The 27,712-nt window shown below is 41.5% G+C and overlaps 1 protein-coding gene across 1 annotated transcript; it reads left to right on the forward strand.

Moving 5' to 3' along the window:
• The first annotated feature begins 1,496 nt into the window (after nt 1-1,496).
• LOC147315506 (uncharacterized) lies at nt 1,497-27,712 on the forward strand. Its single transcript, XM_086260162.1, has 24 exons — nt 1,497-1,515; nt 2,011-4,089; nt 4,758-4,880; nt 5,020-7,005; nt 7,885-8,018; nt 8,434-8,601; nt 8,807-8,986; nt 9,751-10,342; nt 10,473-10,622; nt 11,485-11,702; nt 12,179-12,254; nt 12,677-12,967; nt 13,278-13,514; nt 13,607-13,759; nt 14,011-14,189; nt 15,708-15,894; nt 15,991-16,110; nt 16,195-16,314; nt 18,580-18,600; nt 18,716-18,777; nt 18,876-19,062; nt 19,581-19,706; nt 19,924-20,062; nt 25,891-27,712. Exons 1-24 carry the CDS (start codon nt 1,497-1,499, stop codon nt 26,030-26,032), a joined length of 7,689 nt encoding a protein of 2,562 aa, XP_086116288.1. The 3' UTR covers nt 26,033-27,712.

A 27,712-nucleotide genomic window follows, 5' to 3' on the forward strand; every position in this document is an offset into this window, starting at 1 on the left:
ACCAAGTCCCAGTAATTAAGGAGGTTTTTTAGACCTCAACCAATCAGCAAATAATACCGGCTGACAATATTGCCTGCCATTGTTAGCTATTTGCCATTTTATCGGCGTTGCAATTTATCAAAGTTAAAAAATGGTTTTAAAGTAAAGAAGAGATGAGAAAAACACATTTTAACTATTTTATGAGGGTTGCACAGTCTTGATCACCTTTTTTTGAATAATGGAGACATTTGAACTCTCATTCAGCAGCCTCGCCCAGTTTTAATGCGACTTAAGGAGAGTTCCTGGTATTTAGCCTGTAATGAGGTTGTCCTCTCCACTCACATTAATACAGCATTTTCAAATGCTCAAGACATAAAGACACAGGAATATTTATTTTACTATGTAATGCATGTTACATAGTGTTACACAGTAACATGCATTACAACAAAACAAAAAAACAGCAGACTTCCTTTACTTGACTTCCTTTAATATGTAAAATCAATATTCCGTGGTGTTAATACCAGTGTTTGAAATGCCACAAATACAACTACCCAGCTGCTGAGCAATCGGTGATAAGTGCAAGTGAGTAGTTTAAAAGAAAACATATAACAAAGGTTATAAAAAACGGTTCTAATTTTGTGTGTCCAAATAAATTTTAAAAAGTTGTCTCATATATTGGAATATAGTACTTTTAAATCCCCAAATACTGGTATCCAAAATCCATTAAAAATCCTATAGCTGTCAGCTGTAATTACTTTTAACCTTTAATCATGCAAAGGAAGTAGAAAATATGGCAGTGGAATGGCGAACTGTGTTTCTTTCAGTTTACAACACAAAGAGGATGAACAGGTCAGGAAAATTAAAAAAGAACCTAAAACAAAACCAAAAAACAAATGAATAAATAACAAAAGTGCTTCACTTTTTTCATTTTGTAAATCAGGATTATCAGAGCAGAGCATTGTAATTACCTTAATTTCTTATTACTTCTCTGAAGTCAACAAAAAACTGAAAATTTTGTCATCATAATGCCGAAAATTATAACGTCATCAACAGAAATGATTTTTGCTTTTTGATCTTTAATACCATCAGCCAGTTTGTGCAGCACATGACATTTTTTCAGACGCCAAATAACTGCCAGATCTTACAAGTCCACAAAATCTATTTCTCATTGTGAGACAAAAGACAAATTAATCACACAAAGACCTTTAATCGGGTTTGGGGCGTTTATTTTTAGGTGAAATGAAATATTTGCTTTAAATATAAAACTCAATGTCTTCATTTATGGTAAAACCAGGTTGGAATATTTAGGCATGCTATGTCTTAGAAAGTGTTACGATTACTTTGACATTTCTTTTATTAAGTGAATGCATTAACTATAGGAGATCTAATTTCATGGTATGATGTAGCCATAGTATATTTTTAGGAACTCAACAAAAACATGTTTTTTCTTATTGCAAACGACAGTCGGTGAGTCAAGATAACCCCATAGGTTTATTTGTGTTAAATCGACCGTAACAATGATGATGAGTGATGAAAGTAGGCCTGTAAGTAGAGTAAAAAAGGTAACACATGCTCTCTGGTTACAAAAGCCTAGTTACACACCAAAGCTTGACAAACAAACCTGGATGACATTTCACCTCACTCTACATAAGGTAGAAACTGAGGCCACTTGGGTTTAACATGGGTGTTTATCTGTACTTAGAGAGCTATAAAATGTCCAAGTTGGATGAAATTCCTCTCTCCTTACCTTTGTATACCTTTGTATGTACTCTTCTTGTTTATCCATTGTCCAAGAAGAGTACAGAATGTTTCTAGAAAAAGTATATTGTTGCATATGCTACTTTAAATAGTTATGTTCCCATAATTTTCTTTTCTTTGCCTTCACAGGTTTTCACTTCTGTGGCTGTTCAGTCTATTTGCAGTGCTGGATTACTGCGGTGCAGGTGTCAGACTTCTGCATAATACTTTCAGGTGACACATGATCAGGTGCATCTTCTTTCAAGCTCATTTCTTGTCTTTATGTCTTTTCAGTTGATCTGAGGGACTGTGAGGGAGCAGGCAGCAAATGTAACCCCAACGCTGACTGTATAAGGATCAGTAACACCTTTACCTGTGCGTGTAGAATGGGCTACCAGGGCGATGGTCTGACGTGCAGCGACATCGACGAATGTGGCAGTGGCTTGAACAACTGCCACAAACAGGCAGACTGCACCAATACCTTAGGCAGCTATAACTGTGTCTGCCGCAGTGGATACACTGGAGATGGTACAACCTGCGAGGACGTAGATGAGTGTCAAAGAGACAACGGGGGTTGCCATGAATATGCCCTCTGTACTAACTTTGAGGGAGGACGAAAATGCCAGTGTAAAAGTGGCTTTAGTGGTAACGGCTTTCAGTGTACTGATATTAATGAATGCACAACACCGAATATTTGCCACTGGAACGCCACCTGCACCAACACCCCAGGGTCTCACGTCTGTGCCTGTAATCCTGGTTATAAGGGCAATGGAAAGTACCTATGTCTGGATGTAGATGAATGCTCAGAGACTCCAAATGTGTGTCCTTCTGGACGTGGCTACAGAGGTTGTAGAAACCTGCCTGGATCCTACAGTTGCGTATGCAGCCCTGGCTTTGAAAATATTGGAAGGAATTGTGTGGACATCGATGAATGTGCCGCTAGCACCTGCAGCCGTTTTGCAGATTGTGAAAACAGCTTAGGGTCATACACGTGTACTTGCAAAAGTGGCTTTGCTGGGAATGGGCTGACATGCGTAGACATAAACGAATGCAATGGAAACAATACATGTGACCCCAGGGCGGTGTGCATCAACAGGATGGGCAGTTATGAGTGCTCTTGTCCAGTTGGTTTTCTTGGAAACGGAAGACAGTGTAACGACATAAATGAGTGTGAAAGAACTAACATCTGTCCTTCTACCACTACCTGTGTGAACACTGGTGGCTCGTACTACTGTGACTGTGGCCGCGGCTTTATCTTTAATAACTCCCAGTGCATTGACGTGGATGAGTGCGTGCCCGGCCGCTGCAGCCCCTACGCAACCTGCACGAATTCACCTGGGTCCTTCTCTTGTCAGTGCTTGGAGGGATACAGGGGGAACGGTTTTACCTGTGAGGATGTGGATGAATGCTCGCAGGCTAAGCAGTGCCACACCAGTGCTCTGTGCATTAACCTTCCAGGCTCCTACAACTGTACTTGTCAGGTGGGTTATTCTGGAGATGGGATACAGCAATGCAGGGATATAAATGAGTGTTTGGTGGATAACGGAGGTTGCAGAAACAAAGCTACGTGTGTCAACAATCAGGGATCCTTTTCATGCCTGTGTCAGCCTGGCTACGTCTTGATTAACCGTACTCTTTGCCAGGATATAAATGAGTGCAAGGAATTGAAGAATCCCTGTGGCGTGAATGAAGAGTGCAATAACACCGACGGGGCGTACCAGTGTCCATGCCGGGTTGGGTACTACCGCCCTGGTAGCAACATGAATTGCATCGATATTGATGAGTGTAAAGACAACCCATGTCATGTCCATGCCACGTGTATCAACACGCAAGGCTCATACACCTGCACCTGCAAGAGTGGCTTTGTAGAAAACGGCACTCAGTGCGTGGATGCAGACGAGTGTTCTCAGAAGGATATATGCCACGCACGAGCAAACTGCACTAACCTAATAGGGAACTTCTTATGCACTTGTCAGGAGGGTTTCAGGGGCGATGGCTTCTTCTGTCAGGACGTGGACGAATGCTCCATCTCTAATACAACCTGCCCCGCTTTCTCAACATGTATCAACTCGGCCGGTTCTCACGTCTGCTCATGTTTGAATGGTACAGTGGCCTTTAATAACACTTGTGTGCCACCCAGCCCACTGTGTGACCCTGCGTGCGACAGTCGCGGCCTGTGCCACCGTTCACCAACTGGATACCAGTGCGTTTGTGACCTGGGCTACACGGGCAATGGACTGACTTGCTCCGACATAGACGAGTGCCAGAGGGAAAATGTTTGTCCTCAAAATGAAATGGAGTGTAAAAATATCCCAGGATCATTTTCCTGCACCTGCAAACAGGGCTACACTCTCAATGGAACTCAGTGTGTCGGTAAAACAAACTTTTCATATGTCTCACAATTACTCTGTCAAGGCATGTTTAACACTTTATTATAAAGTTAACAAAACAAAATTCTCAATAATATAAATGCGTATCTCTCATATACGGTTTGATTGGGCTTTTTATTCAAACTGTTTAAGAAACCAGGCTTAATACTGATTAACAAACCACCCGCTCTTCCTGGATCCAGAATAATGAGTTACTTCATTTATAGTATTCATTTCCTAATATTTGTTTTAACCTCCTAAGACCTGGCGTCCAATGTGGACATCACATTTTGGGTTGTCTAGACTAAAATACAAAATTTTGCTCTACAAGGGCCTGATATACACTTACAAGGACGTTATACCGCCACTCTTCTATCTGAATTTAAAGCGAACATCCTTATATGCGGATCGAATTTTTCTCAGAAACAAAAATCAGGTTAAAAAAAAATCACATAATTCTTTGTTTTTACATTCATCAGGTCCCAATCAGCTCAAATAGCAAAGAGAAATTAAAAATGCATGCCATGGAAGAGTTTGTGTCTTAGGAGGTTAAACTTATATGTATTTTATCTCACTTCTAGATTAAAGTTTGCATATAACATTTTTTTAATCTATATTATTTTCCTTTTTTTTCTACCCTACCTTACACCTCATTTCCTGTTACCTTTGTAGATGTGAACGAATGTGAGACAGGTCAACAGGATTGCAGTGAATTTGCTAAGTGTGTCAACACAGTGGGCAGCCATTCCTGTTTCTGTCTCAGCGGTTTTACGGGTGATGGAAAAAACTGCTCTGGTAAGTAATAAATCCTCATTTAACCTTCAATTGGAAAAATTGGTTCTTTTGCACCAATCAGTGGACTTTCTTTGAGCTTTTTTTTTAGCACCATTCGGAGCTGTTTCGCTGACACTGTCCCATTTTGGATAAATTATAGACTTCGATGAGTGCCAAGGCCAAAACGAAGGATGCCACCCAGCTGCCAGCTGCACTAACACACCTGGATCATTCTCCTGTGTCTGCCCACTTGGCATGGAGGGAAATGGCTTTGACTGTCAGGATGTGAACGAATGCCAGGAGAATAGTACCCTGCCACACAACTGCAGCGCCTTAGCTTTATGCCTCAACACCAACGGATCCTACCGCTGCCAGTGCAAGCATGGATACCAGGGTGATGGCTTTGTGTGTGATGATGTGGATGAATGTCAGCTGGTCACAGCCTGTAGCAAGAACATGACGTGTAGCAACATTCCCGGATCGTACACCTGTTCATGTATCTTGGGACGGGAGTACAACAAGGGAACATGTGTGAATGAAACAACCTGCCTGAACGCTAGTGCCAACTGCCACCCACTCGCCAAGTGCCTTCCACATGAGGGTTCCTTCTACTGTCAGTGTGCAGATGGTTATGAAGGAACAGGAACTGACTGCTGGGATGTGGATGAATGTGGCAAACTACAGCATCAAATCTGTCCTGCCTTCTCCAACTGTTTCAACACAAATGGTTCCTTCATCTGCACATGTTGGAGTGGTTTTCAAGACAACGGGACGCACTGTCTGGATATAGATGAATGTGCGATGGGTGACTTCCCTTGCCCTGACAACAGTACCTGTACTAATCTAGAAGGGAGCTACAAATGTACCTGTGACCCTGGTTTTACAAGGAATGGCACTCTGTGTGTGGACATAGACGAGTGCTCACTTGGCCTTACTCTGTGTCCTAAATTTTCCAACTGCTTAAACACAATTGGATCTTCTTTTTGTAAATGCTGGGAAGGTTACCGAGGAAATAGCACTGTCTGCGAGGAGATCAATGAATGCCTAGATAACATTACCTGTCCGGAACATAGCAGGTGTATCAACACCAATGGTAGTTACCTGTGTCCTTGTGACAGAGGATTTTCCAGTGTCGATAACTTGTGCGTGGACATTGATGAATGTAGTAACAAAGAACTAGGGGAGCTTTGCACCAATGGAACATGTGTCAATGCTATTGGCTCATATTTCTGTGAATGTGTCGAAGGATTCTGGAGTAACAATACGGAATGTGTAGATGTGGATGAGTGCTCAAACTCTTCAGTGTGCCAGCCCCATTCCACATGCGTCAACATCCACGGGTCTTACGACTGCCCCTGTAATGAAGGGTTCAAACTGAATGGTACTGAATGCCAGGACGTGGATGAGTGTCAGGAACCAGAAAACAGCCAGTGTCCAGAGCACTCATTTTGTAACAACACCATAGGGTCCTTCCTCTGTCGGTGCTCTCCGGGGTACAAAACCATTAGCTCAGGCTGTGAGGATATAAATGAATGCAAAGACACCAACGCCTGCCGCTTTGACCAAGTTTGCAAAAACCTGCCTGGATCATACAGCTGCTCTTGCCCATTGGGATATCATGAAGAGAAGCTGGCATGTGTTGACACCGATGAATGCAAGGATTCACCTTGTCACCCAGTGGCACATTGCTTGAACACACCTGGATCTTTTTCATGCCACTGCCCAACAGGTTTCAATGGAAACGGCTCCTGGTGCAGAGACGTGGATGAATGCGCTGCCTTGAGTAAACCATGCCACCCTCTTGCTCACTGTCACAACACCCCAGGCTCATTTGTTTGTATATGTATGCCAGGGTTTATGAGTTTGGGGCCATTGTGTGTGGATATTAATGAATGCAATGCCATGAATGGGAATTGTCACTCTGCTGCCACATGTATCAACAATGTAGGAGGTTTTAAATGCTCGTGCAATCAGGGCTGGAAGCCCACCAATGACAACGGTCATGGAAAAGAAGGATGTGCAGACTTGAACGAGTGTGCGTCACTCCATCCATGTCGTGGGGAATCGTCCTGTATTAACCTACCAGGGTCTCATACCTGCTCCTGTCTGAGAAACAGCACATTATGCAGAAGGATAACTATGACGGGTTGGCTATGTCTTAGTTAATCACCTTAATAATTATACACTGATGTTTGTGTTTGAAATGTGAATATTTTCTTATTTTACGTTCTCAAAACTTTCTTTTGGTCAAATTATGCATTATCTAAACAAAAGGTTTTCACTGTGCTACTAGCATCTATTAGACCTGCTGGCAAGCTAAATTTGGAAATTCTATTTGAAGCTGTCACAATCACTTCAAAAACAGCCTGCAAATAATGCTAAGCCTTGAAATTAATTCATGTAACTTCATTAAAATATATCGTGTAATTAAAAAGGCGTTTGTTAGTATACCTGCGTTGCCTTACTGATTAAGCTAACATTCCTGCAAAATGAGAAAACAAAACGAAAACAAAAAACAAAGAAATAAGAAAACCTTACCTTTATTTACACGTTTTCAGTCGATGGTTGTGGATTCAAAGTGCTTCCTTATATTACCACTGAGGTGGTTAAATATGTTTATCTAACACAATGTAGATTAGGCTGCTAGCTGAACGTAGTGTTTTCATTGGGAGAAACACTTCGTCACTCATCCAAGTGACTCCTTCAGTCCTCAGTGGAGACTTGGATCAGTGACAAACACTACCTTCAGATTAAAAGAATCAACTTTATGTACCTTTCTGTCGTTTCTGGATGATTGAGCATGCTTTAAGAAAGTTTTCAGCATGTTGTATTAGCAAAAAGGACAATAGTCTAGCTCACAGCATGTTGGGGTAGCAGCAAAGCTCAGTCGGATTACTTTTAATGACACATAAACAATCAAAACAATAATTGTGCATGTTTACAGCAAACTGATTTGGATAGTTGATGACTTTAATATGTTCACATTAAAATGTAACTTATTAATTTTCTGTTATTCCCCCCACAGAGGGAAATCTGTTTCCCTATGGAGATGATGTCGGGGATAATGAAGTAAACATAGACACAGAAGATGGAAATTCTCCATATATCACACCACCAATGGGCTTCCCCTTCATGGGGAAATTGTACGACAGAATTTATGTGAGTTCTTACTACGATTATCTATAAATACTGGAACAAAAGTGCCCAATTTATTATAATGTTGTAGAACGTTCCTTCAAAGTAGCAGCAACTAATGAGTAAATCGTGATGCAAATGCAGTAATATAATAGAAACAACACATTTCAGAAACGAGAATGACAACATTTTCATTTGTTGAATTACGCATACTGTACATGCAATGTACTAATTGCAGCAGGGTATTAGCCACAAAATATGCAAATAATGTAGATTTTACTTAAAGGTTTACAGCAGTGGGAGTTCTTGCACTCAGCTCTTTATAATGAAGTAAATATAGTGAGGAGAGCAGTAAAATTAGCCATAAATATCGAGTTTCATAGGAGAAGATTGGTATTTTAATGTGTGTCTGATATTGTCTCTCCTTTTGTTTTCTTAGTTTTCTGATAATGGGCTTGTCCAGTTTCAATCTGTTGTTGAGAATGAGCAGCATCTCCTCCCGTCTCCTTTCGCCAGTGGTTTCCCTGACCACATGAACTTGACTTTGTTAGCTGTGTTCTGGGATGATGCAGACCTCACTCAAGGGAATGGACGGCTCCTCTATCAGGTTCAATGCCATCAGATGTCATTGTTGAGCTAGGATCAAAATGACTTTTGAAGTTCATTTTACATGATTTTGTTTGGTTGAAACAATAAAGTAAAACCGAGACAAAGAACAACCTAGTTTTCTTTTAAAGAGATACAGCTTACAGAGCAAACTCACCACGGTGTACTTGCTTTGTTTTAATACTCCCTTTCTTGTTAAATGTTAGGAATACCACACACGGAATGTGTCAGATGTCTACTCCCAGGTAGTGGTTAATCGTACGGCTGAGGAAGTAACAAAATTTGAGCACCTGAAAAACAAGCCAGCTTTTACCCCTGCCTGGATCCTCAAAATCACCTGGGACGATGTGATGCCTGTCTCCTTCCAGAAGGTCAGCTTCTCAAAGGTGAGTGTCAGCCAACACTTGCATTCTTATTTTATATGGACATGTCACACAAACATTGCATATGGTCATAATCAGTAGTTTCATAAGAAAGCAAGATAAAAAGAGTAAAAGTGGGTTTTGATGTTAATGATGTTTGTAAAAGTTTTGCTTTATTATACTATTTTCAAAACTACCAAACTCCGTCTCACAACAATGCATCAACATGCTTTTTTGTGTGTGTGTTTTTTTACTATAATACTGGGCTAAATATGTTCACATTCATAGTGTTTACTGGAAAAGTTAATGACCAGTTTATAATCTGAACCTCTGATTCAGGCTCTACCTGTTCCTGAAAGCTCTTATGTACCAGTTCCAGTAAAAGGTTTGATTGAGCAGGGAGTGCAACTGGTTACTTGTCAGATTGACCTCATTTACGTGTTATTCTTTTATGCAACGTGAGCCTTTTGAACAGTAAGCTGAAAGAAAGGCATTCAGTCCTGAGTCCTGGAACATGCTGTTTTATTTAGCTCTGGTGCCACCTTGGGGCTGTGTTGCCCTGAAGGACTTGAATGCAGAGTGCAGTGATATCTGCTGCCACCAGTCTTCATCAGATCACTTTTACACTGTATCTAAGCTCTTGTTGCTCTTTTGTACTGACAATACTAGAAGCAAAGTACATCAAAACAAAAGCACACATTTATTAGCCACTTTGAATAAGTGATTGAATTCATTAAATTTACTTTTTGTTGCAACATGTTGAGTTAGTTAAAGTTTGTTATTTTTAGAGCAACACTTTCCAGTGTATCCTGACCACAGACGGAGCGCGTTCCTTTGCCCTCCTGCGATACGGGGAGATGAAATGGGGCCCAGGTCAGAGAAAATACCACGATGCTCTTATCGGCTACACAAATGGAAAGCTGTCTATCAAGGAAATCCCAGTCCCTCCTGAAAACCTCTTTGGCCCTGGGGGAAGATACAGGCCTCAGCAAGTGAAAGGAACCATGGGGAACTTAGGCCAGCTGGTCTATGATTTGACAGGACCGACGGGGTCAGACGTAGATCCCGGCTTCAGGTGCCAGGAGTGGGCAGTGATGGAGCCTGATCCTGATGAGTGGACAAAAGGGCTGCCTGCCTGTCCCTGCACACGGAACCAGGTTCTGGAGGATCTGTTATTTATGCAGGATACATCTGTGCCTAGTCCAACTGTGGTGAAGCTGAGGGGTCAGCGGTGGGGGAGTGCACAGGGGCAGACCTTCCGCTCAGTCCTGTCCAATATATATGGCTCAGGGAAGAGGTGTGTGTATGAACCTGATGGTGCCCTGCTAGCTGGATACAATGAGCGCTACTTCTCTGGATACAGCATACAGAAACATATTGGTAATACAGGCATTTTCAGCCACAAAACTAGTATAACTACTAACTAACATATTAGTGTAATGTACAAACTTGTCACGGCCACTTGATGAAATAACACGACTATGCTATTTTATTAAACTTCTCTCTTCAGATGACGATCTCCTGCCCTTTCAGTGGTGTTGTATGGAGTCTCCACTTTGCCACTTTTACCTCGACAAGAGGCCGCTGGACCGCTGTCAAGGTTACAGCTGGACTAGACCTGACGGCTTCACCCAATCCAGGAAGGTGACACAGGGTATAGGTGAGCGGCTGCTCCATTTTAAGAAAAACTAATACATATCAATCTGTCTGTATAAGTAAGTGTCACGGCTGAGAAGCCGGTGTGTTTTTGATGTGGACCCAAGTGGATGACCGTTAACAAAAGGCGAGTCGTTTATTTTGCCCAAAAACATGAATACAAAAGGCAAAAAATGAACAGTGACGAAAACTGAAACGAAAACCCAAACTAGTAAAACCTAGAACTTTCAAAATAAAACAGAAATATAATGGAATGTAGACATGACAACACAAGCTTGACAGTAGACATGGAAACACAAACACATGACTCACTGGGGAAACAGAACAAAAAGAGAGACATACTGGAACAGATAAGGAAGACAAAAGCACGGCATAACTACACGTTAAACATAGAGGACGCCCATATGGAAACGATATACATAAATCTTATAAAGTTTCTTGCGTGAAACTTGTATGAAAAGCATACAAGAGTGAAAACAGATATAAGATCCCTTGAAAAATTGTATAAATGAAACTTGTATGTTTTGGATACTTACTAAAACAGTATATGAAAGTAATGAGGAAGTGGCCACTTTCATGAGTAAATCATATAAGCCTGATATGATTCACTATATGAAGTAAGCCAAGTCTTTTTTTCTATTTCTTTTCCATATGGGCAAGACAGACAGAAGACTGGAAAATACTCATAAACACATGGATGAAATAAAAACTAGAATAAAACTCAACTAAACCCTGACTAAATAATAACACAAAAACTTAACATTATTGCAATCTAACATAAAAAAATCTAAAAGCTGGGTCACAGGCTCAGCCCCTGACAGTAAGATGTGAAAAACTTTTTAATTTCTCAATCCTCCCCCCTGCAGCAATGGTGTATGGCAGCCTCCATTTCATCACCTTCGATGGGAGAACGTACTCCTTCAAGGCCCTGGGAGAGTTTGTGATATTGCGTCTCTCATCTGCCACCGGCTCTAATATCTTCACCCTGCAAGGACAGATTGACAGGCTACACCCAGACGCGAACAGGATCACTGAAGTCCCAGCGGTGGTGCGCATGGCTGCCTTCTACCAAGGCATTGGCAAGGTCAGGATAAGAGCGAGAAAGTCTGTGTGCGCTAAAGGAATAGTTCCAGTTGGGAAAGCATACATATTCACTTCTGGGAGTTAACTCAGGAGATGGATTTTTAGCTTAAGCGAGATTTTCTAAGCTAAACTTATCATCTCCACTTCATTATAAAATGCACATGGCAGTAATCCTCTAACTTTCGGGAAGTAAACAGATGATTACACTTTCTTTATTTTCCATAAAAGAGTAGAAATCTGCTGCACATAGATCTATATCAATTTGACTGAACATGTGCGATCATCTCTGTTGTGGCAGGTACATGAGGTTCAGTGTCAAAATCTTTAGGCAGTAATGAATTTATCTGAAATCTTAATTCCATATTTTTCCTATGCTTCTTTCGTTGCAAGATGCATGCAGGCTTAAATAGATATTAGATGATACTGTTGATATTCCATGGATGAACCAAGCTCCAGATAAACATTTGAAATTTTCAGATTGAATGGAGGAGTTCAGAGAAGGACAGCAGACTGCGAGTTTTGGTGGATGACGTTGAAGTCCCAGTCACCGTTGGTAATAATCACCACACACATCTCAAGTGTATATTTTTATTCTTTAAGTGTACTAGAGAAGCTTTGCATGCCGCTGGTGGGTGAGGAGTCTGTGATCACAGCCTGAGCCGTGTGCCTGAGATGACCAAATAAGGCTCATTCAAAGTGAGCAAAGTGAACCAGTTGGCTCAGAGAGATTTCCTTGTTATTACCTCATTATTTTAAATTTTCAACACATTTAATACAATCATCCATCACTGTAACAGTGTATACATGACTAAAAAGGAGGAAAAGCAGTAATAATAGATCCCTTTTAAAAAGTATGTAACAATTATATAACAGTAAATCAGGCACGTGTATGAAGTATTACAGATTTGAAACCTATTATAAACAACACATTACAGTCGTAACTATATGATGCATATATGTTTGCTGTCCATTCAGGTCTTGTACATGCCAGTAAGAATAACTTTGCAGTGCGCTGTACTGAACTGCAACGCTGCGCGGCTGTGTATGCCAACGGCCTCCACGTGGTGGTGTGGCGAAGTGGGGGTAGCAATCAGCTGTGCGCCTTAGTGGAGGTTCCTGAGACCTTCTTCAACCGCACCGTGGGTCTCATGGGCCTCTGGAGCGCCAACCCCTCTGATGATTTCCTCATGTCCGATGGAAAGGCCATTCGCTCGACGGATGTCAGCACCCCTGCAGAGGAACAACTGCATCTCTTTGGTTTGTCCTGTGAGTGGATCATTGCTGTTTTTAGAAACAGGTTGGGGCATTTTGAGAATTAGCTTAATACAAATCATTTCTGAGAGGAGTGTTTTTATTTGATGTTCATCAGTTTGTCTGAAGCACAACTCCAAATGAATGCTATGCTGCCACTAGGTGGCCATTTCTGGCCCAAAGATAACAGGAGATGAAGCATAAAACAGAATTTGCTCATTTTAATGGTGTATGTGTACTTTTAAACGATGCAGTATAATTTTAATCGTGTGTGTGTGTGTGTGTGTGTGTGTGTGTGTGTGTGTGTGTGTGTGTGTGTGTTTAGGGGCAGTCCCAGGCCCAGAGAGCCTATTGTCCTCTCCAACTCCTATGAATTCACTGGTGGTCACCCCCACTGAGAACCTGCTGAAAAGCATCAGTCCTGCTGAGATTGAAGAGCTGACAAGAACCTGTAAAAGCAGCATGCAATGTGTCCATGACACACTAGCAGCCGGTGTTCCTGAACTGGGCCAGGAGACTCTGAAAGCTGAGACAGAATTTCAAAATCTGGCCCTGATCAAAGGTAAACTCGTCTGAACTCGTCTCTAAAAAACAATGGTGCATTTTTATCACTGACCTGTAATAATTAGATACAGTGTTTTTGTGATCTGGCAGGTAACATGCCTCCCATAGTGACACAGCCCACAGTGATCTGCTCTCAGGTCAAATCCCAGGTCAGCGTTCAGATCATCGCTGAGGATGCCAACAGAGACAACATCACTTATTCGCTGCTCTTACCCAGGCCTCCCCAAGCTTCGATCAACAGCGGTGAGACACCTACTCAGACTCTCCGTAACGTCAACAGATGACATGTTGACATTTGTTAGAGGGATGGAGAGGCTGCCGCTGTAGCCGGCAGTGCAGTCTGTCAGCAGATGGGACATTTCAGAGCTGAGTCAGTAGACTGTAATGCTGAGAGTGACTAGCACAAGACACAAAATACACAAAACATGAAAAAATATGAAATGCTGTTTCAGTGATGTAGGTGTTTACAGCCTCTTGTGTTCTCTCCTGTCCAGGTAATGGCTACCTGACTTGGACCCCTCTAAGTACCCAGCCTGTCCAGCTGAGCATCAAGGTCAGTGACAAACTGGGCAGCTCCCTCTTCACTCCCATCCTGCGTGTCTGCAACTGCCTCAACGGAGGAACGTGCCAGTATGACAGCATCACTGAAAACCATCTGCAGGGAAAGTTTCAGGTGCTCTATTGTCTCAGTTGAGCTGACACTTTCATCTAACTGCAGCATTTCTTGTCATGGCATTCATAATTTCTGTTTACAAAATTGCAGCTTTGTGCCAGTGTCAACTTTGAACAGCGATAAGCAGGTGTAACTGAAGATGATGTAGCGGCAGCCCTGACAAGAACTCATAGTATACTGAATGTTAATCATCCCTAAATGAACAAAAATATATGTATTTATATCCTCCTACTCTTTGACTAGGAGGTGTCACAACACAGGCAACTGTAGCCAGTGTTGCCAACTTAGCAACTTTGTCACTATATTTAGTGGGTTTTCAGACCCCCTTAGCAACTAGCGACAAATCTGGCTACTTTTTCTGGTGTTATTGGAGACTTATTTATGACGACCTTTTGACGTGAAAGCGCATATCGCTCTTCTCAACAAGCAGCGGTGCTGCCGTGGGCACCTCACCCGTGCCAAAGCGCTCACGGGCAGAGGATAGTCCTCCCCCAGCTGCTATGAGGGCAGGAGATGTTCACACCTATGGGTCCAAACTGCAAATGAATCGCACATGAGCGAAGCCGCTGTAAAAGAAAACGCAGTCAGTTCTTTTACTGTTATGCCGTTTTGTGGATCACAAGGTTTAGAACTGCTTATAAACACACACACACACACACACACACACACACACAAAGTAACTCCACCAGAGTGCCTTTTTCAGGTAACTTTTGCCGGTGGAAGCCTTGATAAAGGAGCAAGGTTGGAATTGTTACATTAAAAAAACAATAATTACTAAAAGAAATTTAATTTGTAGTTCTAAATAATTCTAAATGCATTTAGGATGTTTTTTATTCACTTTATGTCTCTTCCACGACGTTATTTTTCTCTCCTACAACGTAGGTTACAATTACATTAGCATGACCAACTATGCAAATTAGGCGATGATGTCATTTAGCAACTTCTAGTGACTTTTAGGACAACCAATAGTGATTTTCCTTACTGAGGACTTGGCAACACTGACTGTAGCTAATAGCTGTCTGTTAATACCTCTGCTAACTTAAGTCACTCAACTGGACACTTCAACTATGTTTCTGCTGTTAATGCCTTTTAGCATTATTAACTGACCAAAAACATGGCTTGATGTTTGATACAGACTCTTCAAAAATTAGTGCTTGGGTTTCTAAACTGTTTAACAGGAATTTGGACCTGTGCAATAGAGGCATACACTTTATGGAGCGTGCTAACCATGCTCGCTAACCATGCTCACTAGTTAGCTGATAGCTTAGCACTACACTCTCTTCTAGGTTGTTTTTTCCCTGAAAAGACTAAATACCTCCTTCAAAATGTCCAGTCCAGTCCTGAAACCAGTGGGCAACCTCACAGTAGCCACAACTGTGTTTTATTTACAGTCTGTGGTTTGGACCTTCTTAAGGAAAGGGCAACCAATCTGAAGAAAGTTAGTTTATTGAAAGGGAGGGCAGCTTTGTGGTGAAATAGGAACGCTATGTGTGATCTACAATGTGCCTAACCTTCCAGGTGGTGGGGTGTCTGTGTCCAACGGGATTCAGTGGGAAATTCTGTGAGAACACTACAGATTTATGTCGAGGCGAGCCCTGCTTCCGAGGAGTGCAGTGCCGATCAGAGTCTGGCCAGTTCACCTGTGGTGAATGTCCTGATAACACTTTCGCTAATGGGAAAAAAGGATACAAGTGCTTTGAAAGTAGTATGTAGATTTTTTTTTACTTGTCAACACATTATCACCTTCTAAAAACCACCATGACTGACCCCATAATTTCACCCTGCACCTTCCTTTTCCCAGACATGTGCATCCCTCCTTTTCCCTTCCCCTGCCACAAATATGCTTATTGCAACAGCACAAAACAGAGCTACACCTGCACATGTATGGAAGGCTTTAATGGAGATGGACACAACTGCACAGGTAGTGAGCACTCAGCACTCGAGCATGAATAATAATGCAGCTTTTTAAAACGTCTTCACTTCATTCTTTGTGTCTGTATTATAGATGAAGACGAGTGCGAAGAGATTCAGAACTGTCAAAATGCCAAGTATGAGTGTAAGAACAAGCTTGGCACCTATGAATGCATCTGCAGATATAAAAACTCCAAGGATGATAAAGGATGTGGTACGTTCACCCTCACATGTAGTGGACTATTGTGGCAGTCAAAGTCTAAATGTCCATAAATGCATTAGAGTGAGTCAGATGACAGTTTGCAGATACTCATGTAGCTCTAGACAGGTGTGTAATTTGTCAGTTGTGTAATGTGAGGAATAAACAGTTTTGCGCACAAATAGCAAGCCCCAGACATTATATTTAATATTAATATTTACACTTATAAGTGTAGAGGCTGACACAATGCACTTATTTAACCTATAAGAAAAAATTGTCTTGAGAAAAAATAAAAAACTAAATAGGTTTTTCTATGTCTTAATGAGATCTTAACCAGTTTCATATGGAGAAGTTTTTACTTAGCGAGTGAGTTGGTTAATGACTAGTTAGTGACAAAGAGTACTTCCTCTTTTTGATGACCCTTTTAAACTTTCTTTGAACTGTGGAAACTTTAACAGGTGTTCAACACATAGCTTCCACTGTAGTTACTATAATACCTCTAAAGTTACAGCAGGAAATCAAATAAATGTACACGCACTAGATTCAAAAAGCTTCAACAACCCTGAAACAGCAAATGAATCCAAACCATTTATCGTCTTTTACTTGGAACCTATCCCAGCTAGGGGAGGTCACCAGTCTGTCGGCTATCACAAGAGACAAATGAGCATGCATACTCACATTCACATCTACAGATGTAGCTGACATACATGTCATTGGTCTGTGCATAGGAGGAAGCTAGAATACCTGCGAGAACATGGGAACTCCACATGTAATAAATACAACAGAGGATTTAAATCCAGGACCTATTTGCTATTCAGTTCAATTCAATTCAGTTTTATTTATAAAGGGCCAAATCAAAACAACAGCAGTTGCCCCACGGTGCTTTATATTGTAAAGTAAAAACCCTACAATATTCGAGAGAAAACTCCAACATTCAGACAACCCTCTATGAGAAAGCCCATGTCACTTTATAATGCTGGGTACAAAATGATTGTTTGGCTAAGGATAGTACAGATGTGCAAACATCCTCTTGCCAGCTGATACGACTCATATTGAAGCTGCTGACAGCTGGATCATGCTAAAGGAATTCAACTCTTCAATTCAGTTTTATTTATACAGCGCCAAATCACAACACTGTTGCCTCAAGGCGCTTTATATTGTAAGGTAGACCCTACAATAATACATACGGAGAAAAGGCCAACCATCACATGACCCCCTATGAGCAAGCACTTTGGCGACAGTGGGAATGAAAAACTCCCTTTAAACAGGAAGAAACCTCCAGCAGAATATTAAATTCCGTTCTTTTGAATTCTTTTGGCGACAGAGAAAGACTGAACTCAGAGTGGTCAAGCAGAAAAAATAATCTTTATTTTGCATTTCCGGAAATGGAGACCCAAACACACGAACACACACGCTCAGGTCTGAATTCTTTGCCAGCTAAATCCGTATTTCTGCACTACGTCACACCGACACACAGTTTACTTAGTTCCGCTTTTTGTTTCTGGTTTATTAATATGCCTGTGCAGCTCTGCGCTAAAACTTCCTGTTCTCTGCAAAAGCATGCAGTTTCCTGTCAGTACTTTTGGCTCAGATTCTACTCAGAGTTGGCCCTTTTAGACTGGAAGCAAACTATATTAAAAGCAAGTAACAATAAGCACTAAATAAGCACTAACAATATATTAATTTTGTGACAAGAACCAGGCTCAGGGAGGGGCGGGGCCATCTGCTGCGACTGTTTGAGGGTGAAGAGCGGAAGATAGGGTAAAAGACTCACTGTTGAAGAGAGTCAGAGATTAATAGTAACTAATGTTTAAATGCATAGTGACATATAAACACCAAGAGAAAAGAGGTGAATGAAGAGGAAACCCCCAGCAGAATAGATATATTGCAGCGTAACTAAATGAGGATTCAGGGTCACCTGATCTAACTCTATGGTTTATCAAAAGGGAAAGTTTTCAACCTAATCTTAGAGATATAGTGCTCTACATACTGCACTGTGCAGCTGAATTCAGGAATCAAAACAGGAATCCAAAACTGGATTATGACCATGACACTTTCTAAATATGCTCTAACTCATGGTGCCTACTTCCATCATTTATGTACAGCCTATTGATGAAACTGACTCTCTTAAAAGTGATGGAGTATTACAATCACCTCCACACTCAGAAAGGCACAAATTGAAGCTGCTGTAGTCTCTGCATATGTAAAAACTGTAGTTGTGCTCTACAGCAGAGCATACCTGCTGGTTTATTATAACTCAGCTAATGTGTTTCTCTGCAGGTGACTCTCCTAATCCCCCAGGTAAGCGCACCCATATAGTTTCCCCTGTAGCTTCATCACAGCTCACCTGTTCCTCTGGTGTTTTATGGAAAATTATTATAGCAAAGATGCTTAAAGCTGCTCTTTCTGCCGACAGGCTATAACATGTTCAATGTCTCTGTGACCTGGAAAAAGAACGCAGCTGGTGGGATCCAACAGGTGTGTTTGTACATCAGAGATGTCTGGTAACACGTTCATCTGTAACAGTAATACAGGTTTATCAGTAGTTTACAATCATAATCTCTTTTTTCTCTCAGTTGAATGAGATGTTAACCAGAGGTTTTACAAACAAGTATTATAACATCACCGAGATCAATCAGGGATTCACACCAGATGTGCTCGAATATCGAATCAAAGTGTCCAGTGACACCCCCCACTGGTACATCACAGACTACCTGACCAGAATCAGCAGCCACTATGGCATCCATGCCATAGAAGTTAATGGTAAAATATCTTTTATCTGTATATGCGCTGTTACTAGTGTGGATGCCGATTATAAACACAGCCAAAGTTTCAAGTAATGAGGTCAGAGCATGCAAGAGTTCAGGCTTCAGACTCCTCTAAATTCCAGGTTTCTCAAAGGTTTTAGCCCACTTGTTTCTGTAAGATGTCAATAATATAGCTGCAAGCAGAGAAGCCACACCCATCCAGCCTTCTGTTTGTGAGGGAAAGCTAATCAGAAGAAAGTTGGTTTATATGCACACAGCTTGTTTAAGACAGACGATGAACTGGAAAGCTGCACGGAGACATGGCACAAGATAAATAAAGATTATTTTTAACTTTTAATCACACAAAAAATCTACTCAACTGGAGTTCAGCATTAAAGACATTAGCATAAACGCTGTTGCATGGACGACACATACATACTCTGACGTCATTATTTGGATATTTATGCGTGTATTTTTGTGTATTTTATTAGCAGAAGCATAACAGTGTTAGTAAGACTGTTTCCCTGCCTACAGACGTGGATGAGTGTAGTAGTAACGAGTATAAGTGTGACCACCCTGCTCTGTGCATCAACACCTACGGTGGCTACCGGTGTATTTGCAACGAGACTGACGTGAATAAACGCCAGTCCTGCATCATAGGTGAGCATCTTGTGTCCGTCCTGGTTCTACATCAAGTTACCAAATTAGTAACCTTCAAAACGCTGCTCAGGTTGCATAGCAACCATTGTTTGATAGAAATCTCACTCGTCTTCCTTTTACTGAGTTGTATGTGTTGTGTCTGAGGCTGAGAGATCACGGGCCTGTAAAGACAAGACAAAGTTTTTTATTTGGCTCATTAGTGGCTGATCTATTACAGAAAGAGGCCGAGTGGGAGACACAGAGGTAGACCTGGTCCTGGGGCTGGTTCTGGGCATCTGCATCCCTCTGCTGCTGCTGCTGCTCCTGGCTGTTCTGGCCTGCGTCTTCTGCTGCCGCAAGAAGACTGTTACTGGAGAGTGAGTGACACGAGCTTATATACAGTTTTAAATTTATACATAACATGAATGCAAATTGAAGTATAAAAGTTAGTGTTTTCATTGACTAACACTACATTTTGATAGCTAAGAATTAATGTTCCATGAACTCACTGCCCTTTAAGATCCAAGAATAGCGGCGTTAATTTCCAGTGTTTCTTTTTTTTCATTCATATGACACTGTTGTCTCCTGGCGCACAGTGAGCACCATGCATCAGGCCTCATGTGTTCTGGTCTGTAATGAGCTTTACAGCCTCACAAAAGCTGTGCTGAGACAAAGCCTACAAATTAGCCAGACCTTCGTGGGGCACTAAAACTCTAATGAATAAATATAAAACACGCTTTCAGGTGGGTCAGCAGCTCCTTTGGGCAGGGTGAAACGAGGTTTATTGCAGGTCATCAAAAGATATACTGCTGCAAGGAGTGACCGGGCCAACACGCACATACACTGCTTGCGCACAAACACAGTTACACACTGTGCATTTCAAGGTACAGTAGTCAAGTAGGTCTGCCCAGAGACAATCTTCTGCAGCAACTTGAAGGCTTTAAATCCTGTCTGCTGTTCTGCTGCTGCAGCACTGTCGTCCTTCTATTTAACTTCTCAGTTGGAGTACAGACTGCCCACTCTACTGCTATATTAAACAAAGACACTTCCTACTAACAGCTTTGGGCCGAGTTATGAAACTGCACTTGGGTAACACTGAGGAATAGTTACGGGTACAATAAAGCCTAAACCAGTGTATTGATGGGGGGAGAACATTCATCGGTGGAACAAATCATTCAGGTTTTATTTATAATTAGAGACAATGTTGGCTTTCAGCAAAATGTCTAAATCAGCACTGTGAATCAGTCAGCTATTGCAATGTTCTAAAGCAGGGATGTCAAACTCATTTTACATGGTGGACCAAATGTATCTAAAATAGATGTATAAAATTACAGCAAAAGTTTGGTTGCTAGTTTTTTGCTAATTCACAGAATAATTTTTGTTTTTTAACCTATTCTTTAGTTGCTTTAGTGCAGTATGAATGACCACGTGGGAGGTCTTGATCAGTAGGAAAACCTGTAAAACTTATGAAAACACAGTTAGAAGTCCAAAATCTCTACCCTTCTTAACATTTTCCAGTTGGAGTCTTTTGTGGGCTAAATCTAACCCCGGGTCTTATGTTTGATGCTCCTGTTTTAAAGAAATAGCTTAAACCTTTTTTGAAAGGGAAACTACTGACTACTATTTTCTTGTGTGCTGACTTACCTGAGAAAGTTACTGCGTTTATATCTGTGTGGTAAATATGAAGTTACAGAGAGCAGGAACGTAGCTTAGCATGAAGGCAGGCAATGGGGAAACTGCTAGCTGCTAGCTTTGTGTATAATTTGGTATTGAAAATATACCCAGTATATCAGGTATCGAATTTTGTTACATGTTGATGTTAGATGTAGGTGTTGGGCACTGGGGGCACAGGCTTCAGAGTGGTCACTGTTAGACTAACGAAGGCATGAGGTCAGAAGGGTGTGTCCATGGACTATGATGTTCACAGATCACATTGTAATTTGAGAGCATGAAAGGCAGTGGAAACAAGACTGAATACATGTATGTGAATAAGAGGGCGGCAGTATCTAAAGTCTTGTAACAGTGAACGTGCAAGGACTAGAGGTAGTAAAGATGGATGAGTTAAATAGCTGGGGTCAACCATCCAAAGCAACAGATGCAATGCACAATGAAGACAGTGTGGATGGGGTGGAGTGGATGCAGACGAGTATTAAGGGCGGTTAATGACAAAAGGATAGAAAGTTAGAAAGGGTTGACATGGTTTGGACATTTGAAGAGGAGGGGTAGCAGATGTACAGGGAGTGCAGAATTATTAGGCAAGTTGTATTTTTGAGGAATAATTTTATTATTGAACAACAACCATGTTCTCAATGAACCCAAAAAACTCATTAATATCAAAGCTGAATGTTTTTGGAAGTAGTTTTAGTTTGTTTTTAGTTTTAGCTATTTTAGGGGGATATCTGTGTGTGCAGGTGACTATTACTGTGCATAATTATTAGGCAACTTAACAAAAAACAAATATATACCCATTTCAATTATTTATTTTTACCAGTGAAACCAATATAACATCTCCACATTCACAAATATACATTTCTGACATTCAAAAACAAAACAAAAACAAATCAGCGACCAATATAGCCACCTTTCTTTGCAAGGACACTCAAAAGCCTGCCATCCATGGATTCTGTCAGCGTTTTGATCTGTTCACCATCAACATTGCGTGCAGCAGCAACCACAGCCTCCCAGACACTGTTCAGAGAGGTGTACTGTTTTCCCTCCTTGTAAATCTCACATTTGATGATGGACCACAGGTTCTCAATGGGGTTCAGATCAGGTGAACAAGGAGGCCATGTCATTAGTTTTTCTTCTTTTATTCCCTTTCTTGCCAGCCACGCTGTGGAGTACTTGGACGCGTGTGATGGAGCATTGTCCTGCATGAAAATCATGTTTTTCTTGAAGGATGCAGACTTCTTCCTGCACCACTGCTTGAAGAAGGTGTCTTCCAGAAACTGGCAGTAGGACTGGGAGTTGAGCTTGACTCCATCCTCAACCCGAAAAGGCCCCACAAGCTCATCTTTGATGATACCAGCCCAAACCAGTACTCCACCTCCACCTTGCTGGCGTCTGAGTCGGACTGGAGCTCTCTGCCCTTTACCAATCCAGCCACGGGCCCATCCATCTGGCCCATCAAGACTCACTCTCATTTCATCAGTCCATAAAACCTTAGAAAAACCAGTCTTGAGATATTTCTTGGCCCAGTCTTGACGTTTCAGCTTGTGTGTCTTGTTCAGTGGTGGTCGTCTTTCAGCCTTTCTTACCTTGGCCATGTCTCTGAGTATTGCACACCTTGTGCTTTTGGGCACTCCAGTGATGTTGCAGCTCTGAAATATGGCCAAACTGGTGGCAAGTGGCATCTTGGCAGCTGCACGCTTGACTTTTCTCAGTTCATGGGCAGTTATTTTGCACCTTGGTTTTTCCACACGCTTCTTGCGACCCTGTTGACTATGTTGAATGAAACTCTTGATTGTTCGATGATCACGCTTCAGAAGCTTTGCAATTTTGAGACTGCTGCATCCCTCTGCAAGATATCTCACTATTTTTGACTTTTCTGAGCCTGTCAAGTCCTTCTTTTGACCCATTTTGCCAAAGGAAAGGACGTTGCCTAATAATTATGCACACCTGATATAGGGTGTTGATGTCATTAGACCACACCCCTTCTCATTACAGAGATGCACATCACCTAATATGCTTAATTGGTAGTAGGCTTTCGAGCCTATACAGCTTGGAGTAAGACAACATGCATGAAGAGGATGATGTGGACAAAATACTCATTTGCCTAATAATTCTGCACTCCCTGTATTGAACAACAGATGTTGAAGCTGGAGCTGCAAGGCAGGAAGAGAAAGCGAAGACCACAGTGAAGATTCATAGATGTAGTGAAGGAGGATGCTAGCGCTAGGGTGAGACAGATAACCCCTTCCCCTTCTTTATGAGCAGCCAAAATAAGAAAACTGGTTCACAGGTGCAGGGAATTAGAGCTGTGAGGAAGACACACATTATTTGCGCTTTCTTTATGAGCTTGCTTTGTCTTTAATTCATGCAACTGACTTTTAGGTTGTGTATTTTTCATCTAAAATATTGACTTTAGTTTTTTCATCTCAATGGACTGGAAATGACTTCAAATTCCCAAACATGTTTTTGTTTATTTATTTATTGCTAGTTGCTAGATTCTGGTTCACAGAGTGCTCCAGGAAAGAAAGCAAGAAAGTTACAATTTACACCTTATTTTTTGGACTACAGGGCGCACCGGATTATAAGGCGCATAAAGCGAAACAAAACTGTCAGATAAGTCGAACTTTATTCAACTGATTCAAAATAACTCTCAACATTGTTCAGTTGTAACACAAAAAGTGTAGAACAATACACTCGCTTTTTCAGTTCATTCCTCTTCCACAAATCCATCAAATTCTTCATCTTCAGTGTCTGAGTTTGACAGTTGGGGAATTTCAGCGTGTCTCTTAACAGGTGCCATTTCGGGGTCCTTATACACACACCATAATATTATGTTGAAGCACAGTAGGTATTACTCTGCAAGACTCCTGACTATAGTAGCAGTAATGCTCCGACAATCTAGCGGTGCGGCTTCATAGCTTACCAAAGTACCACATAAAATCAGTTCGAGGTCAGTAAGCACAACCAGAATTAATACATAAGGCACACTGTTGATTTTTGAGAAAATTAAAGGATTTTCAGTGTGCCTTATAGTGTGGGGGGAAAAAACTGTATTTTGAAATGTCTTCTTCAAAAAAAACCAACAACAAAAACTGTAGTTTTTGATCTTTTTAAGCTTTTTATATTATGTGTTTTTTATGTAGTCCTTTCGATGACCTGATATATCCAGATAAATATTAAATATATATCTGTGTGTGTGTGTGTGTGCGTTAAAAAGTGCACCGCAGATCTGTTTATGACTTCCGCACGGACGTAGAGCATCCAAACAAGGTAATAGAGTGGCTTGCTGTTGGTTTTCTGAGGCCCAGGATGTAGAGCAGATCAGCTACTGACTGGAAGGTTGGTGGTTCGATCCTTGGCTTCCCCAGTCTGCATGCCAAATATCCTTGGGCAAGATACTAACCCCAAGTTGCTCTCCGATGTGTCCGTCAGAGTGTGAATGCATTCACTGAAGTGCAATTGGTGAGATTGCACTTGAGGATATATTGTATGAGTTGGTGTGAATGGGTGAATGAGGCATGTTGTATGCACACTTTGAGTACTCCGAGAGTAGAAAAGCACTATATAAGAGTCTGACGTTTGCCATTTACCAAGAGACAGGGAGGGGACGGTACAAGCATTCTGAGATTGTTAAAGTAAAGTGAACAATAAAAATCCAGGGAGGTAGTTATCATGTTTTCAGAGAAAAACAGATACTTGGATTACTTATTAATATGATTGTAGTCCTTATGATAGAGCAGCTATAGTTTTATTTCCTTCTTTTCACTTTTTCCATCAGGCTGCATCAAATATCTTATAAAATCAGCTCTGGATATAACATTTCAACACTCCGACTGCAGTTTAGACAGCAATATCACAAAATTTACTCTAATAAAGAAACAAACAAAGGGTCTGAGGAGGTTTGCACATTCAATTGGCAGCATTACAAAGAATCACTTGGCAAGATATGTGTTTTTGTTTTGGGTCTGTTATTCACAGAATGACTCATGGTACAGCAGGTTCCACAGCCTGTACCTCATTATCATTGAGGATATACATATTTGCACAAAGAACAACTGTAATTATACACCATCAGACACCAGTGAATGGCTAATCAGACGACGGTGAATCTAGAGAGCCATTCGGGATGTGTGTTTCATGTTTTTAATCAGCTTTAGCCCCAGATTTCAACCTCTTTCAACACTGTGCTGGAGCCTGCATGAATATGCATGAGTCAGTGAGTATTCCACAACAACTGCTGCCCATCCAAACATTTCCATAAATTTGACTGAAATTATTGTCTATTGTGTGGAAACGTGGACGGGTATTAATCAGATTAGAAGAAAATACAGTAGAATCTACAGAGAACACCTGCTATCGATAGAGGTCGATGCTGCAACCAGGCTGTACTACATATGGACCCATTTAATCCAAGACTCTGCCACCATCTCCTTGTCTGGAAAAATGCACATATGAATACAGAATCATGACCTGTAGACTGCGGTGATTTCATGTTTACTTCTTCAGTATGACTGGCCTGTGTGTTTTCTTCCAGAATCCCCCACCTGTATCCAAACTACATCCCGGAGCAGTACAACCCTCCACCCTTCAACTATTCAGACCCGGCTCTGCAGTACATTACTCACTGCAGCCCTCGAATCCTGGACTACTACGTACCAAGGCAGCGCCATAGATAGCACACGCTTACAGCTGCATACATCTCACGCACATTTGCATCTTATCAACCACAACATTAAAACCACATACAGTACACAATTGTGTATGCCACCCTCGTGCCCCAGATCACCTCTCAGCCATCAGCGCGTCGACATGGGACCTCTTGATGAGGCGTCTTGTGGTCTCAGCTGTGGATCATTGCGGCTGTGGGCTGTTTTAGGGCATCCTGTGGACTCTGTGGAGTATGAAACTATGGGTCAGCCTCTTTTTGTTGTTATCTTTAAGAAATTGCTGTGAAGTCATGGTGTATTTTTCTGCTGGGGAGGAGGCTGCCGTCGGTGAGGTGCTGGGGCAGAATGTTGTTCATTTCTAGTGTCTTCTCATCTTGATGCACTGTAAGCATGAGGTGTAATTGAGCGCTGGTTTTGCACTTATTTGTTCCTCCGTGCTTGTTGCTTTCACTTCCACTCAGTTTATTCTGTAAAAACAACTTGGTTGGTTAGGGTTAAGGAAGAGATGGTGGTTTTGGTTAAAACGTACCCCCCAGCTATGTTTTTGACACATGACGAGCGACAGGGGATGGCTGCTCAGTGTCTCTTATGCTACATGCGTCAAGGCATCCATGCAAAGGAGAATGAGCGCAAATTAGTCCTGTATGATAAACATCACTAATTCACGCCCCAGGGATGCCAGAGGGCTGTCACTTTCCCTAACAGTGGTTTTAATGTTGTGGCTAATCATTAGGTGTTTAAAAATGTTGAGATGACAGATTTTGATTTATCCCATCACAAAGAAGTAATCAAACCCGAGTGACTTTAAAAGACAGTTATTTCCAATCCTCTCCATTGATCCAGTGAAGGATGTGCCAAGATCGACAGTTTAGAGTCAGAGTCTTACCCAGCAGAATTCGACAACCTCTTGGCTGGAGACGCTGATGAAAAGTAAACCACTGCAGTGGTCCTTGGTTTCCAGCTGATCCAACGCCAACAGCTTGTTTGATAGCAACATTAGCATTTGTCAGAATACCCGATGTCAGGATCTGCTCACAATAAATTAAGTAAAATTAATCCCTACTGACAAAACCAGCAGCACTCATACCCAGTAAAACACAATGAATTCAATTTGTGTTATTATTCTGCCGAGACTTCAATCCATGAAAAGTAGATGTCGCTGTTTTTTAAAAGGTATTTATCTGCTGTGAAAGTGACACCCTTTATTGTTTATTGATTGACTGTGTCCCAATAAATTTGACAAAGCAAGAGTGATTCAGTGCTGCAGCTGGAAGCTGTCAGTCGTAAAACCTCCCAGACTCTGCAAGTAAGAACCATTTCTAAGTCTAAATAAAATGCCACTTTAGCAACCCTGTGATATTGTTTCAAGAGCGGAAAGGGTGGATGCAATGAATTTTGCTATTGCATCAATCATGTCACTTTATAATGCTGGGTACAAAATGATTGTTTGGCTAAGGATAGTACAGATGTGCAAACATCCTCTTGCCAGCTGATACGAGTCATACTGAAGCTGCTGACAGCTGGATCGTGCTAATAGAATTCAATTATTCAATTCAGTTTTATTTATACAGCGTCAAATCACAACAGTGTTGCCTCAAGGCAACGTAGACCCTAAGGTAGACCCTACAATAATACATACAGAGAAAAAGCCAACAATCATATGACCCCCCCTATGAGCACTTTGGCGAC

The sequence above is a fragment of the Aulonocara sp. 'chitande type north' Nkhata Bay genome, linkage group LG13, assembly GCF_057382095.1.
Source record: "Aulonocara sp. 'chitande type north' Nkhata Bay isolate Kocher_YH1m ecotype deep benthic linkage group LG13, A_spYH_male_GT1.1, whole genome shotgun sequence".
NCBI lineage: Eukaryota > Metazoa > Chordata > Actinopteri > Cichliformes > Cichlidae > Aulonocara > Aulonocara sp. 'chitande type north' Nkhata Bay.